The 16,335-nt window shown below is 39.3% G+C and overlaps 1 protein-coding gene across 3 annotated transcripts in view; it reads left to right on the top strand.

Moving 5' to 3' along the window:
• The window catches only part of PPP2R2A (protein phosphatase 2 regulatory subunit Balpha), a 57,150-nt gene extending 42,709 nt beyond the window's left edge, over positions 1-14,441 (top strand). For all 3 annotated transcript variants that reach the window (XM_081333471.1, XM_081333472.1, XM_081333470.1), the window contains exons 4-10: positions 4,990-5,155; positions 5,770-5,882; positions 7,081-7,258; positions 9,214-9,378; positions 10,187-10,356; positions 11,298-11,389; positions 12,860-14,441. In XM_081333471.1, the coding sequence (XP_081189597.1) occupies positions 4,990-5,155; positions 5,770-5,882; positions 7,081-7,258; positions 9,214-9,378; positions 10,187-10,356; positions 11,298-11,389; positions 12,860-13,139 (1,164 nt within the window). In that variant the 3' untranslated portion in view covers positions 13,140-14,441. The remainder of the gene's footprint in view (positions 1-4,989; positions 5,156-5,769; positions 5,883-7,080; positions 7,259-9,213; positions 9,379-10,186; positions 10,357-11,297; positions 11,390-12,859) is intronic.
• Positions 14,442-16,335: the final 1,894 nt, after the last annotated feature.

Raw genomic sequence — 16,335 nt, 5'->3', positions numbered from 1 at the left:
TTGACTAGATTCTTGTTTATAGGCTTAAATAAATCTTATGGGCTGCAACTTAACCTGTGGTCCTGACCCTTTGCATCTGACATTAATCTTGTTTAACTCCACCCTTAGCCTCCTTTTCTCTTACACCTGGTTCTTAAATTCTCTTACATTTCAGGTTGTACATTGGAGAATGTGTGTGAAATGCTAAGTTTAATACTGTTATCCAAATGGACATTTTCCATGGAGACTAAGTTAATGCAATAAGGATAGGAAACTGGTTCTGGTCCAGGAGCTGGATCTATTTCTCATCTGCTCTAGGAGGTCACAGAGACATCAAGGGTGGAATTTAATGAAGGCAGTTTGCCTTCCTGCATACCACTCACGTCTCAACCATTAAGCCAAAAATGAAGCAACTTATGCGATGTTTTTACTGTCTTGTTAGAAGGAAGACATTAACCTTTCATACTTTTGATTTTGGGGACAGTACCTGGAGTGGAGATAATTTGCTTGCGTTCTTTCAGGAAAATGTAAATACCTGAACAGTAGATCTTGTAACAGAGAGGATTTGATATTGTAAGCTGTGTGTGTGTGTATGTGTGTGTGCGCGTGTGTGTGCAAGGAAACAACATATAACAGTTCTGTTGCTTGTTGTACATTAATTCAAAAATATTCAGTTTAAAATGACATCAAGTCTCTGTTTGTATTAATTGATACATTCTTCTGAAAGAAATACTAGGAGATATAAAATAATTTATGTGCTGTATAGACTTCTTAGGAGTGGGGAAGTTATGAGTTTGTCCTTCATGTAGACTTAAGGTAATCTTCTAGTCACTAGTGCCACCTCGTGGTCACAGTGCTGGGGACAAGTCACTCAATACAGTCAGCCTACCCCATATTTCCCTTTTAATCTATAAAATGACAAAAAGAATATTAGTTATTATGCTGGTTCTTGCTTGGGGGCATCCAGGGTATCTGGATATATCCCAAGACACCAATGATCAGTCCTTGCTGAGTTATTGGAAACACTTCTTGTAAGATTCAGATGTCAAACTAGCTCCAGCTGTTTCTTGATATGCTAATTGATGTTTCATAGATGAATGTAATATGGATACCAATAAAGGAGAATAATTGTAGCTCAGGATTGAAATGAGGAGTCCTTGGTGCTCTCTGAGCTTGGTTGCTTTCTTGACGAGGATGGGATGGGATGGGATGGGTCTTATAGTCCAACCCCCTGCTCAGGCAGGAACCCCTATACCATTTCAGACAAATGGTTGCCCAATCTCTTCTTAAAAACTGTTGGAGCATTCACCACTTCTGGAGGCAGGTTGTTCCACTGGTTAATTGTTCTAACTGTCAGGAAGTTTCTCCTTAGTTCTAGGTTGCTTCTCTCCTTGACTAGTTTCCATCCGTTGCTTCTTGTCCTGCTTTCAGGTGCTTTGGAGAATAGCTTGACTCCCTCTTCTTTGTGGCAGCCCCTGAGATATTGATAGATTGGCACCAACCACTTGATGGGCTTTGTGGCAACCTAGTCTTTCCAGGCCAGTTGACAGAACCATGTCTTCAGAGCTTTCCAGAAAAATATCAGGGTGACCTTTGTTGACTTTTTCCTTTTTTTTATAAGGATGATGTCACTGGGCAGGTCTTTTGTTATACAAAACCTATTTATGCTCTTCACTACGAATGTAAATCTTAAGCATGGTCTCCCTTTGTAACTATCAGAGTAATTTAATTGTTGGGAAGGGGGAAGGATTTTCTACCTCGTTTTAACATACCTCTTCCTTTATTCTGGGCAATTCTTTATTAAAACATTGACTTGCTGGTTAAATTCTAATAAAACATTTTATTTGTAGAATTTCTCAGCATTTTTTATTTAGCGTTTCTTACTTAGATATTTAAATTTCTACTTGTGTTATATCGATTAAGATTTCTGTTGGTGCACTCAATTATGATCTATCATTAATACAGTAAATATTTTCTCATTTTGATTATAAATAGTACCTTGTGAGATTTGTTTAGGAGATTGGCAACTTAAAGCTGTTTACGAAAATTCAGCAGTGGAACTACTTGCTTTTTTAAAAAAAAAGAAAAATAAGAGCTATAACAATGTTGTGGTGTCCAGTCTCTGCTAAGCATAGCAATCCTTTTTTTTTGCCTTTAAATAATATTTGAAACACCCAAAAGGGAGAAAAGTTGCAGGTAAGATCCCCAAATTCCTCAGATACTGATTTTTTTTCTTTCCTTTGCAAACCATAAAGAGTTTTCTACATTCGCCTGAAGAATCACTGAAAATCCATTGGGTTCTGGGCAGGTATTTGCCCTTGGAAAATAGACACCCTGTTATAGGTGCAAATGGGTGATTTATACACCCAGAATCAGGTTTCATAGGGAAGAGGTAAATATTTAATTATCCAGGGCTTATTTTGATCTGTGACCATAAATAAATAAAGCATGCTAAACATACTAAATGGTCTTGACATTAGGCAACATCCTAAATTAGTTCCCAACTTGGGTGGCCCTGAAAACTGAGCCCAGCCAGCATAGCATGGCCACGAATTCTGGCAATTGAGATCCAATTTGGGGAATGAATGTCTGAATGAATGAAGGTTGATACTCCTCAACTTACCACCTGGCGCTTACGACCATTTGAACTTATGGCATGGTTTTGACAGACCATCCCAGAGCTACTTACGATATGGTTTTGAAGTTCTGAACAGCTGTTCCCCCTCCCTCCCCCAAATCTAGCATGGTTGCACAGTCACATTTTGGGTGCTTGACAATTGACCTGTCTTTACGGCCATTTGCCACATCCTTCAGTCACATGACGTTTGCCGGAAATTGGTGTCTCTTCTGATTTCTAGAAAAAAATCATTTCTACAAAGATTTTGCTTAACAACCACCGTGTTCACTTAATGACCACTGCAATAAAGGTAATAGAGGGGCACAGTCATATGGTAACCTGATTAACAACCACCACAACTTACAGCCGTAATTTTGGGCTCAATTGTGGTCATAAGTTGAGAATTATATACACCACCTTTCAGCCCATAGGGCGGGGTTTTTCAAACTTGGCCCTTTTATGACTTGTGGACTTCAACTGCCAGAATTCCTCAGCCAGGCACGCTGAGTTGAAGTCCACAAGTCATAAAAGGGCCAAGTTTGAAGACCCCTGCCATAGGGCATCCAAGACAGTTGAGGACCATCTGCCAAGTAAAGCTTCTCCAGATGCCACCAAACCTGTAATTGCATTTACCAGTGAGTTGTTTGGGTTAGAATGTGGCAAGGCCATGTGACCTACTAGGCAGGAAATGACTGGTGTCTCCCAACTGATCACGTCAGTGAGATTCATGCCAATAAAATGTTAATTAGTCTGGTTGGGAATTCAGTTTAGCATGCCAACACTGACAGCTTAGTCAAGAGCTCAGAAGATCATCTTCATCTTGCCTCATAAGTTATGCCTGAATCTAGATGGTCACCCCCACAGTAGAATTGGCAAGTAAGTCCCAAGACATTTCATTAGGAGGGAAGGAGTGAAAAACACTAATGAATAAATCAAGAGGTTTGATACAATATTCCCCAACCCAGATTTTCTAGCCTAGCTTTTCCCAATTTGGTATCCTTGAGACGATTTGGGATTTAAATACCGATAATTCAAGTATGTTATGGTCTCTATGAACATGGTAGGAAGATCTGGGCTGATATTAAGCTCTTTCAAAGATATGAAGTGTTTCCTCTTTTAGCCTGTTATTAAACACTTGGAAGTCATTATGTTGTTCAAATGCCCTTCTAATAAAAAGGGCGGCTAATCTTTAATAATGATCAGTTGCTCATGCTTAATAAATCTCATTTAAGGGAAGTTCTGCTCGGCAAGGCAAAGACAGGAGAGGTGATGTGGCACCTTGTCTGGCACTTCATGTAGCTCACAGAAAGAAGTGAAAGAGGTTTCTGCACATGAGCAGAAGGCTCTTCCAGTTAATGGAACTTTGCTTTGAGAAGCAACAATGAAACTCGTGAAATACGGCATCTTTTCAATCTTTGTGCACCATTGTTGTAGATGGCATCAGCAGCTGGGACTTTGAAGCAGGGCTGTTTTCAGACTTTCACCTCTAAATCCCCCAGGTTTTTACAAGCCATGGGTCACAGTAAAAGCAGGAGTGGGTTTGTGCCTCTGTTATTTTCCCTTGGCTCTGAGATATTATCTGCATGGCGCAGTTTATTAAACCAGTGCTTATTTTTGTATATCTCTTTGTGTGCCTGAGAAGCAGCTTATAACATTCAGATAAAGGTGCAATAAACCCCAACATTAATCCTTTCTTAGGTGTATGAGATGGTGTGGGGACTTTGAGCTAGTCCACTCTGTCTAACCCACTTCCCTAAAGGTGAGAGGGATGCAGTGGATGGATGGATAGTAAGTCAAAATTTTTCAAAGTTAGCAACCAATATCTCTTCAAAGTTGCAAAGGGGTAAAACTATGGTTTTGAGTCACCCTCTTTCTTCTTCTTTTTTTTTAAAAAAATAACCTAGCGTAATGAAGAACAGATAATCATTAAAAGAACTCTTCCCTGTGCATTTAGTCTATGATGCTCCAGGAGAACAGGACCTCCTCCCCAATTTATGGGGACATTCATTAGGCAGGGTTAAATTACAATGTTTGTTTAGCTGATTAGACAAATTACAGTCATTAGTTAAGTGCTTTAAAATGTCTTCTTTTCTCCCCAGAGATGTTGGATTCATATGCTAATCACTTCAAATTTTATCAAAAGGCTGGTTTAGTTGATCAACTGAATGTTTTGACAGCCCCTCAAATGACTCACATTTGAATTGGCTGTAAATTCCCATCTTCCTCAGCTCAATAGTGGACATGTGTAATGATGATGTGTACACCAGGTCTCGCAGGGTGCCATCCGGCTATGCTGAGTTGTGACCTCTATTGCACATAAGAAAGAATGAACTTACAATTGTTATCCATTGAATTTCTCATGTTTTATCTTATTTTTCTGAACCCTCTTTCAGAATAAACTACAGTCTCACACCAGAGGTGAATACAACGTTTACAGTACCTTCCAGAGCCACGAACCAGAGTTCGACTACTTGAAAAGCTTAGAAATTGAAGAAAAAGTCAACAAAATTAGGTGGTTACCCCAGAAAAATGCTGCTCAATTTTTATTGTCTACGAATGGTAAGACTCCCTTTGTTAACTTGTTTTTCCTTATATCTTTTTTTATTTAATATATAAAATACAAAATACAAAGAAAAAATAGAAATAGGGGATTAAAGGAGGGAAAAGGAAAGGGGAAGAGAAGTGTGAGGTACAAGGGAAAAGGGGGGAAAAACAGTGTTGACTTCCGACTCCTTTTAGCAAAGTACAAAGTACTGGCTGAGGAATTCTGGGAGTTGAAGTCCACAAGTCATAAAAGGGCCAAGTTTGAAGACCCCTGTTCTAACTTGCAAAAGCCATTGTCTTGATATTGCTGAAATCTCAATGAGAACTTGGGCCTTTTGTTTAATTTCATTTGAAGAGCTGGAGGCATCTCTTGGAATGGAGGTGTTGGCTCTACCAAGGCAAGTTAAAAGTGCTAATTATCCAGTACCCACAATATGTGTCTGGAATGAACAGCCTTAGCACATGGTCTGAACTGCCACCAGGGTGGTAAGTTCCAAAGAACAACCCTGTTAGCTACACCTAACCACATGGTTCTTATAGGCATGAATCATATTATATATTCTGTGTTCAGTTCTGCTGTGAAAGAGTTGGAGGTTGTCAACAGCCCTTGTTACTTCCATGTGTTTCAGACAAAACAATAAAACTATGGAAAATCAGTGAAAGAGATAAACGGCCGGAAGGCTACAACTTGAAAGAGGAAGATGGCCGGTATAGAGACCCCACTACAGTCACTACTTTACGGGTGAGTAGCACCTTTACTTTTCCTTAAGCTTGGATCTGCAACATGACATCTGGGAAAAATGCAACATATGGCCCCTGGTGGTTTCCCCTACCGGCTCAATCTACAGACTGCTACCACTACAGAAAAATAAGTTTTGGTAAAACGCCAGTTTGCAGTTAGTTGGCATCTGATTTAAAGCATGGTCACTAAGATGTCCAAAATAACAAGCTATTGTTTGAGCCACTGTTAAACTCTGGATGGAAAACAAAAGAGAGAAGCACCTGGATCCAGAAACCACAAAGCAGATTAGCTGTCTTGAGCTACAGGGCATCCTGAAATTATTGTGCGACCTCCTGTGAAAAGAATCAGATCTATGACATTCCAGTTTCTTGAGATTTCAGCCATTTTAAATTTTATTTTGGTATGTATATTACTGATGTGTATACTTATCTACCTAATCTACTTATCTACACACACACACACACACACACACACAAATCTGTGGAAACCATTTATGGGCTTTGTGGGTCTTGGTGACTCAAGCCACATAACCCTTTCCCTCTCCTTCCCCTACCCTTTCCCCCCTCCCCTCCCCTTCCTTCCATGCTGCCCACCACACCTGGAGATGTCTTCTTTGTCATCTATTTTCTATAGCACAGGCATCAAACTTGCAACGTCACACAGGGCGGCAGTTTGACACCCCTGTTCTATATAATCAGCAGGATTGTAACTTTGCTAACCCTGTCACTGCTTAATTCTGGGGTCAATTGATTTTAAGAGGGATTGCTTTGGGGGATTTCTGGTGAGAGACAGCAGACTTGGGTGTCATAGCATGGATGGGTTGAATGATCTGGTCCTGTTTTTGCTCAGTTTTATACCTCAACCCATTCTGATGTTTCAATATAAGGAGGTCTTGGTTTCCTCCCTTTTAATCTGTTGATACTGAACTATTGTCAGGCGCAAAGAATCAGGATCACAAAATGTTACAATTCAGAAGGATTTATTATTCAAGCCTAGATACAAGAATTTAGTCAACTGAGGTTCAAGTCCAAATTGGTGCCAGATAAGAATTTAAGAGGTGGGTGGATTTGGATGTTTGTGGCAATGTAACGACTCTAAACTGATGACATGTTTAATGCCTCCCCCAGCTTTGCTTGCTCTTCTCCTACAGATTTGGCCATAATTGCTCACATTTTTTTCCAATCTTTTTGATTTACAGGTGCCAGTATTTAGACCCATGGATCTCATGGTGGAAGCCAGCCCTCGAAGAATATTTGCCAATGCTCACACGTATCACATCAACTCTATCTCCATTAATAGTGATTATGAAACATACTTGTCTGCGGATGACTTGAGAATTAATTTGTGGCATCTAGAAATCACAGATAGAAGTTTTAGTATCTTTTTACATCAGTGTGTTTCTGTTCAACTGGGCTAAAGATCAGATTGTCCAGGACTTGAGTCTACACATTTTTCTGCTCCTCAGTGCTATTGTATCATCGGAAGTGATAACTTCCATGCATCTGGAAATTATTTATTTATTGGTGCAATCTTGGAAAATCTGTGGAGACTACAAATATATTCTGGGAATTGGACACTTCAATTTCATTTGATTTCAAGATAGATACAATGAATTCATTTTATTATTTTATTTTTTTATCTCCCATCTCCCCTACAAGGCAACTCTGGGTGTCCAATCAATAAAAATAGTTTTAATTACATGCCATTTATATCTTTGCTTTTGATATATTTAACGGCTTTTCCAAAATGTTATTGAGAGCAATTGAGACCACATACAAACCCTAGATGGTGGTAGAAATTGTCCTTTTAGCTACTTTTAAATTATTTCATAATGTAACCCGTTTCTTATACATATATTGCATAAGCCTTGAGTTTTTGGAATCCAGATCCCCGCTAGTGATGATCAAGTAGCCAGTGGCGTAGCGTGGGGGGTGCAGGGGGGGCCGGCCGCACCGGGCGCAACATCTGGGGGGGCGCGCTCGCACTGAGCTGCTCAGGGAGCCCCAAGGGCTGCACAGAGTCGGCTTGGCTCCGCTCTCGAGCTGCTCTTTCTTGCAAAGCGAAACGATTCCGGCAGGTGAGATGGGCGGCCACATAAACTGAATAAAATAAATAGAAGCGCCCAACTCTCCACCCAGGCTCAGGCCAACCGCAATCGCCCTGCAGGCGCCCCGGCAGGCTTGGCCGAGCGAAGACGAACCCGCCGGCCGGCCAGCCTAGCTTCGTGCACATGCGTGGCTTTATTTAGCGGGGCTCATGTGCGAGCTTGAATGCAGCGGCTCTTGCAGGTCAGAGCCCCGCCCAGCCGCCCTCGAGAGGGACCCAGAAGCATCCCGCATGCGCGCGACTCTTCTTGGAAAGTCTATGCCACTGCGGGGTGCGTCTTTTCGGCGGTGCCGTGACATCACCGCCCGCCCGCCCCTCTATTTCCGCTTCCGGTTGCCTTGCCCCGGGTGCTGACAACCCACGCTACGCCACTGCAAGTAGCATAAATATTTATTGTTTGAATATAAAGAAGGATTAATTACAATACTGTAATTACACTCTGGTTTATAGTGGATGAGAGGATCGAGTCAACTTTGGCCGATACTGTAAAAGCTGGGCAGGTCAGGCCTTAATAGTACTTTGATGGGAGACCACTAGAAAATCCTTGGGCTGCAGATGAGATGGGGAATGGTATAGGTATAAAATGTAAGGATGAAGAGGAGACTGGCAAATTACTATGAAACTGCAGCCAAGAAAATGTGGCCATGTCTATGTATGCACTGAGGTCTATCTTTTTTTTACCTTACTTTCTCTATATAATAATGAACAAGATAGTTCTTTCCCCCAAAGGTAAAATTGATAGAATTGAGTTTTGCAGTCTGAAAGAACCCAGTTCCATGTAGCCTAATTAACTAGTTTTATCCAATCTCTTGCCGCAAAGTGTGATGCTTTCTAGCAATTTATTTTGTCCCTAGTATGGTTTAGAACAGGGCAGATCGATGGCTTGGCAGTTAAAATGCCGGGCTTGTTGGCTTTCCAGCCAACAGCCCAGGTTCAATACCTAAGTGCCACATAATGGGTGAGCTCCTGTCTTCGCTCCCCAACCTAGCAGTTCGAAAGTAGGCAAATGCGAGTTGATAAATAGGTACCCCTTTGGTGGGAAGGTGCTCCGTGATGTCATGATGGCCACATGACCACAGAAATGCCTTCGGACAGCACTGCCCCCCTATAGCTGGCAACCACTAGCAGAGTAAAATTTGCAGGGACTCCTTTTATGGGTTGGAATGCAAATGTCAAGCTTTGAATGTCACTGAAAAGAAGACTCCTTAATGCCAACAACTTCTAGATATCGTAGATATTAAGCCTGCCAACATGGAAGAGCTGACGGAGGTAATAACAGCAGCCGAATTCCACCCAAACAGCTGCAATACTTTTGTGTACAGCAGTAGCAAGGGAACTATTCGCCTGTGTGACATGCGCGCGTCGGCTCTCTGTGACAGGCATTCGAAATGTGAGTAGCTTTTTCTATTCTAATTGAGTTTTATCACCAGAGCAAATTGGTGTAAAGCAACAGACTGGAAAGTCCATTTAATTTTATATCCCCAATTGTAAAACAAAAACAAAGCAGTTTAAAATATCTTTGAGACAAGTACTCTTATCTGAGGATCTCACAAAGTCACTAAAGATTTGCAATATTTCAGCACCCATGGAATGCAGGAGATGCTCATTTTTATCTGTGTGTGCCTCTGTGTGCATCACAAACACCATTTTTGGATTCCATGAGCACCTTTTAGGAGTTGATGCTGCATTACTACCCAACCCCTATATGCCCTTCTTTAATCAAGCTTATCTTTCTTGTTGGCAGAATATACACTGGAAAACACATAGACAGTGTTGTTTATAGATCTCCATCTAATAATAGATGATTATCCAGTGGTTGGGCTTCAGTCTCTTTTGGAACATCTTTGCTCCTGATAATTAGCAAACTTCATTGCTTCATTGGATTTCTGGGCTGCAGGAAGTCCAAAAATATGAGTTAGCTGGCTACGGATACTAATTCATAAATACATAATATATAAAGGTCAGCTTCTACCAGTCCTTGGAGCTGGAAATGGGAATAAGGAAAGTTGAGCTCAAATTACTTCCGACCCAAGAATTGTTGTTCATTGGACCTCTGGTGGATAATTTTTCACCTCAGAATTATTTGGCTTCCCAGGGTTAATGCTTTAGGTTTTATGTGTTCATGGGCATAAGAAGGGAAATATTCATGTCATCAAGGTGAGCTTGGTAAATTAACGTGCTTACATTTCACTTAACAGTGTTTGAGGAGCCAGAAGATCCAAGCAGCCGGTCCTTTTTTTCAGAAATCATCTCCTCCATCTCGGATGTCAAATTTAGCCATAGTGGTCGATATATGATGACTAGAGATTATCTGTCTGTGAAGATTTGGGATTTAAATATGGAAAACCGACCTATGGAAACGTACCAGGTACACCATACAGATGCACAGTTTGGGAGTCCACTTGCAATTCATTTAGGCTTAAGTGAAGGTTTGGTAGGATAGGAAATATAGATGCAGTAGCACCTGTAATGCCCCCAGAAGGCACACCCTTATCACCGCAGTGGAAGTTTGTTGATAGATTTAAATGAGAAATAAATAATTCAGAATCTCCCGTGGAACCTCTCCCAGAAGTTCTGAAGAAGTTGTGGACATTTTTAAGATTTAAAATATATATGTATCTCCGTTGGTGTCTACAATACTGTCATGAGGGACCTCTTGCAAAGGTGGCTTCAGGTATGATTTATGGCTGAATTTTTTTTAACATAAATGGGTAGAACTATTTGAGAAGGTATTTTATTTGTTCAACTAGCAATGTAAATTCTTGTGTTTCTAACAATTTAAATTTTCTGCATCATTTCTCATTGTTTACCATCCTGAAGTTTATATGAATATACATCCTGAAGTGTATACGCTGAAAGAATGGGGTATAATTTTATATACTGCATGTCTGTATGAATTCATACTTTTGTTCATGATTTCTGATCCAGGGCATGCATTTGAGATTATCAGATTTTTCTCTTTCTTTCAACTCCTTAAATATTTCTTTAAAAGTGGTCAAACAGGATCAGAGGTCTCCTAAAATGATCTCTAATACAGTCTGAATAGCTGAATGTGCGATATGAAGTTATGAGGCTGCTATCCAATTTAATGCAAATTTTTTATTAAGCGTGATTAGTTTTGCATGAATAAGAACAGTAATCTAGAAATTAAGGACATTTTATTTTGGGATGATGTGAACTTTCATATTCACACAATCATTTGCAGTCTTAAGTTATATCCTTTCCTTGTGAAAGGCAACTTAAAACAGTTAATAACTGTTAATATGTTATATTATTTCTTCCTTAAACTAGCATGTGTTTTATTTCTAGGTACACGAATACCTCAGAAGTAAACTGTGTTCACTCTACGAAAATGACTGCATTTTTGACAAATTTGAGTGCTGCTGGAATGGGTCGGATAGGCAAGTTTCAATTTTTTCCTTCTTTCTTTTAGCATCTCTGTACTAATTGATAGTTAAAACTTTTTTTTCAACTGAACATCTAGGTATGGCTGCATGGAAAGCTTATGTAGCTTGCACTGTGTTTTAGTATTAAGTCACCTGCTTAAAATGATTGAAAAGAAAAAAGTACAGCCAAATAAAAGAATTAGCTAGATATATTTTTTTTATTTTGGTTTATCCAGTGAAGCATCTAAATGGGTCAGTTTCTGTTTTATGTTTAACCTTATTGTTTGGCCTGTGAGGGACTGGGTTGTTTTTTTTTTTTTTTCCTTTTTGATATGTTTATTCAATCTTTACTTACTAACGTGGAACGAGCAGGGAGATCTGCTCAAAGTTTGGCTTGGGGCCTCTGATGCTTTGTAAATTCCAGATGAAATTGTATTAACCAATCCTGATCTTAGGTTATCCAGGCAGAATGGAATGCAGTTATATAACCGTTACCAAGATCAAATAATTGGTTCATTTAGCCTAGTATTACATACTGTATGTAGCAACTGATACTTCTGATGCTATGAACTGGGGAGCCTAAGGATTGGATCTTCCTGCAAATACAGTTTAAGCTCTCCTGATATGCATCAATTATCTCCCTATAGTAAATAATTACTGCATTGGTTGTAATTGGTCTTTACACTGCGAGGCTAACCTTGATAAAACAGTGCATATCAGAATTCACATATACAATTGCTAATATTTCTGCCTTAGTGAGATAAGCAGTGTCTATATTTATCACACACACACACACACACACACACACACACACACACACACACACACAGAGAGTATATATATAAAATATAAATATAGGCACTGCCGATCTCACTATCTAAGTGATTCTGTGCAGTTGGCAGATAAAAAGTCAAAATCATACAAAAGATACAGTTAAAACAGAATAAAAACCAATTGGCAGATTTTTAAAATTTTATTTTCATATCCATTTGCTTTTAGTTAGCTGCCTGCAAAAACCTCAGTCTGAAGAAATTAGGAACTGAGAGGGAAAAATGTAATCATTGTGCCCTCGTTTTCCTGATTAAAAACTGCTTGATTAAATTGTCAGTAGTCAAAGTCTCTTAAATCGGTAATTCCAATTCTGAAGAATTTCAATATATAAATTAACAACTCTGGGCCTTTTTCCCCGCAAAAATTCAGAAGAGCTTTTATATTTGCAACAAAAATATTTAAAATACTCCGTCTTATTTCTACATGTATTTCATAATTACTAACATATTGCAAATGTTTTAAACCGAACAGACTGGATAAATGAAAGAAGTCCCATTAGTGTAACTTTTCTAGTAGCTTCCTCATCCCCACCATTCATGCAAATAAAGTGCCACCAGTTGAATGAAATCAACCAGCTGCAGAAGGTTTAAGGTCAAATGATTAGAACGTTTGGAGGATTAGAAACACATCTCTCTTTCTCCACTTTCTCCACAGCGTCGTCATGACCGGCTCCTATAACAACTTCTTCCGAATGTTCGATAGAAACACCAAGCGTGACGTCACGTTAGAAGCTTCTCGGGAAAACAATAAGCCTCGTACGGTTTTGAAACCCCGCAAAGTCTGTGCGAGTGGCAAACGGAAGAAGGATGAGATAAGCGTTGACAGCTTAGACTTCAACAAGAAGATCCTCCACACGGCCTGGCATCCCAAGGAAAACATAATTGCTGTAGCCACTACAAACAACTTGTATATATTTCAAGACAAAGGGATTTAGAGTAGTGGTCCGATCAGAAGAGTTCACTTCCTGTCTAGTCCAGAGAGGCGAACTTAGCATTTGTAAAAACAATATATGGGAAGAAATGGAGCCAGAGAGAGAGAAGTTCGTTGCGGTGCACCTTCCCCAGTGTTTAAACAATGTGCCATAGTGACAACCCATTTTTTCTAGATAGCTACATGGATGATCTCTCTCTCCCTCTCTCTTCTCTCTCTCTCTCCCCCTCCCTCGCTCCCTCTCTCTCTCTTTGCTGGGCAGTTCTCCACTAGCCATTTAGGTGGGGGTAGGGCACTTTTAAACATAAAATTGACTACTTGCACCATCTCACCAAATGGACTAGAGATTGGATCAACATTGGGTTCCTCCATTTTTTTATGCCTTCCATTGTGATGACGTCAGCCACAGCGAAACCTTCAAGTAATGCTGTGGGATTTTCATTGTGTAACCTCATTATTGTATTATTTGTGGGGGGGGGGCTTATTTTTTTTTAATTAAATAACAGCTTGTTCTTGCTGTGGCTTGTAGCATTCCTCTTATGTCTCCTGGACTCCTTCTCCCTTTTACAATCCCTTTCTCCAGCCCTGTGGTGGTGGTGGTGTCTAGAGAAGAAGAAAAGAAATGAAAAGCACATGAAATGGGTCGGTGGTCAAAGTGGGGGGAGGGTCTCTTGCAAAGAGTAAAATGTTTTAATGAAATGTTGACTGCAATCACTCCTTGCCGTGTCTGGCACTGAAAATGAAAAAGGAAAAAAAACGTAAAGGGGGGGAAATATACTGAATAAAAATGTCGAATAATGACAAATTGTTTTTTTTTCTTTTCAATCTACCTCTTTATATTAAAAATTGTTTTTTTTTAAGTTAAGATACATGATAAAATGGTTTGATAATGATTTTAACCAGTATTAATTTTCATGAGGAAAGGGAGAAGGTTTTTTTTTTAATGACTTCTATATATGAAATTGTTAAAGACACTTTAATATTTATCTGCAGTTTCCATTAAAATAACTTTTGGGAACACTCTTGGATTCTGCTGTAAGCCTAAATAGTAATTGTCTTATTTGTCTCATGTCATCTCCGGTTTGAGCCTTCTCCCTTTCTTCTTAACAGAATTTTGTCAGATTCGGGAAGGGTCTGAATTTTGTAGAATAGTGCTAAAAGTTTTATGGGACTAAACTTTTTCATGTGTTAATCCCTTTGTCCTAATTTCAGCGAATGCCTTCTTTCAGATTCAGACTTGCAGAACAGTGCTTTTCTTTCCTTTTTGAAAAAAAAAAAAGAATTAAAGTTTCTTGTTTTTAAAAAGTATGTTGTACCAAATTTAATATGAAGCGATTGGAATAGATAAAAACCATTACATGCCTGATAATCCCAATACCTAAATGTATTTTTATTGCTGCCAGGAACTTGAACAGGATTGTAGTTTGACCTTATAAATATTCTCTTTTCATACCTTTTTTTATAAAAAAAAAACACTTGCTACTACAGGATATAGAAAAAGTCGCAGTGATCAAAAAATCCTTCAAGTCCCCAGTAGATCCAACAATAAATGTTGGCACACCATTTAAAATATTTATGCACCATTTTTAGCGCTCACATATTCTCCATGTTTAGGTAAAAATCACAAACTTTCTATAATCTCCATAATATTCCCAATCTAGAGATAGCACCTGTCTCGCAGCGAGTTGTTCCATGGAGAATTGCCTAATTCCGTTCTCAGGAGTGGATGGGTGCATTCAAATGGGCAGCTCTTGCAAGTTAAAGGATACTTTTTGTTCCTCTGTCTTTCGTCCGAGAGGTCCCTAAATGAGATCTTTGGAGGCAATGAGACCTATTGAGTGATGAGGGTAATTGCACAATAAAAGCTTTGGCTGGAAGCATCTGTCTGCTAAGAAACATGCCCCCCTCCAAAAAAAAACACAACACCTGATGAAAGACAGTACAGTACCCTGTGTTATATGCACACTGAAGCAGAAAGATTTGAATTTTGGAAAAAGTGCAGCAGGTGGCAACCAAACTGATCAAGGATAAAGAATAACTTTCCAAGGAAAAGTTAATTGTCTTGGATTAGTTCAGAAGAAAATAAATTGAAGGGAGACATGTTCAAGGTATATAAAATCAGGTATAGAGCAGGGTAGCCCCTTCAATATATTAGGAATAGGGTCCTCCAAGCTAGCTGGAAAAGTTAGGAGAAATACTTCACACAATTTGGAATTGTCTATAGAATTCTTTATCATAAATGATGTTGCCCACTGGATAGCTTTCAAGGGAGAATCATAGAAAGCTGTGCTATCAAGGACTGTTATTGTTGAAATTTCAGTTTTAACTTCAGGTTGTCTCCAGATGCCAATTGTAAAGGGGATGATAGAAGGGAAAAAAAGAATAAATCATGTCAATCGGATTGTGAAAAGTAATTGGCAATCAAACAAAATGTCTCAATCTTGGCAGCTTTAAGATGTGTAGAGTTTTACTTCCATAATGGTGATTAGGTTAAGATACCGGTAGCTCTTGATTTGACCCTGTATGGCTATTCTTTCAGATTTTGATTTTTATTCTGCATTTTAAGCATGTGCAAAACTGAATTATCAATTTCTTGGGGGGAAAAACTTGATAGACTGGATCTGGACGGGGAAACTCTTACACTAATTTGATGGACACATGCAGTAACAGTTCATTTGAAGCAGTTTCATCTGAGCAGCCAAATTAGCTTCAACTCTTTCCCTAAGCTTCAGGAGTTTAAAATACTTTGCGCTTCTTCCTCTCTTTTCAGTTTTAAGATAATGAAGTGTGGAATTCCTGATATGTATGAAACTTTTTAAGAAGTACTATAAAAGTAGAGAAAGCCAAAAACATGTTTTGTGCATCAATTTTTATCTTTTGAGGATCAGCTCCCTCTTTGTTTTTAACAAAGAAAGGGGGAAAAACATCCCTTGATATCTTATTATTTTCTAGGTAAATATTTGTAGCACTTGTAAAGTTTGTTACGGGTTATCAAAGAGAGAAGTTCTAAGGAGAAATTTCCTGACAGAACAACCAGTGGGACAACCTGCCTCCAGAAGTTGTTAATGCTCCAACACAGAAGTTTTTAAGAAGAGATTGGACAACCATTCCTCTGAAATGGGATAGGGCACAGGTCTGCAACCCGCGGCTCCAGAGCCGCATGTGGCTCTTTCAGCCGTCTCCTGCGGCTCCCAGTCCTC

The sequence above is a fragment of the Vipera berus genome (genome assembly GCF_964194415.1).
Source record: "Vipera berus genome assembly, chromosome: 8".
NCBI classification, from domain to species: domain Eukaryota; kingdom Metazoa; phylum Chordata; class Lepidosauria; order Squamata; family Viperidae; genus Vipera; species Vipera berus.
Note: the sequence above shows the minus strand (reverse complement) of the source record. Positions and strands in the feature narration are given on the sequence as shown.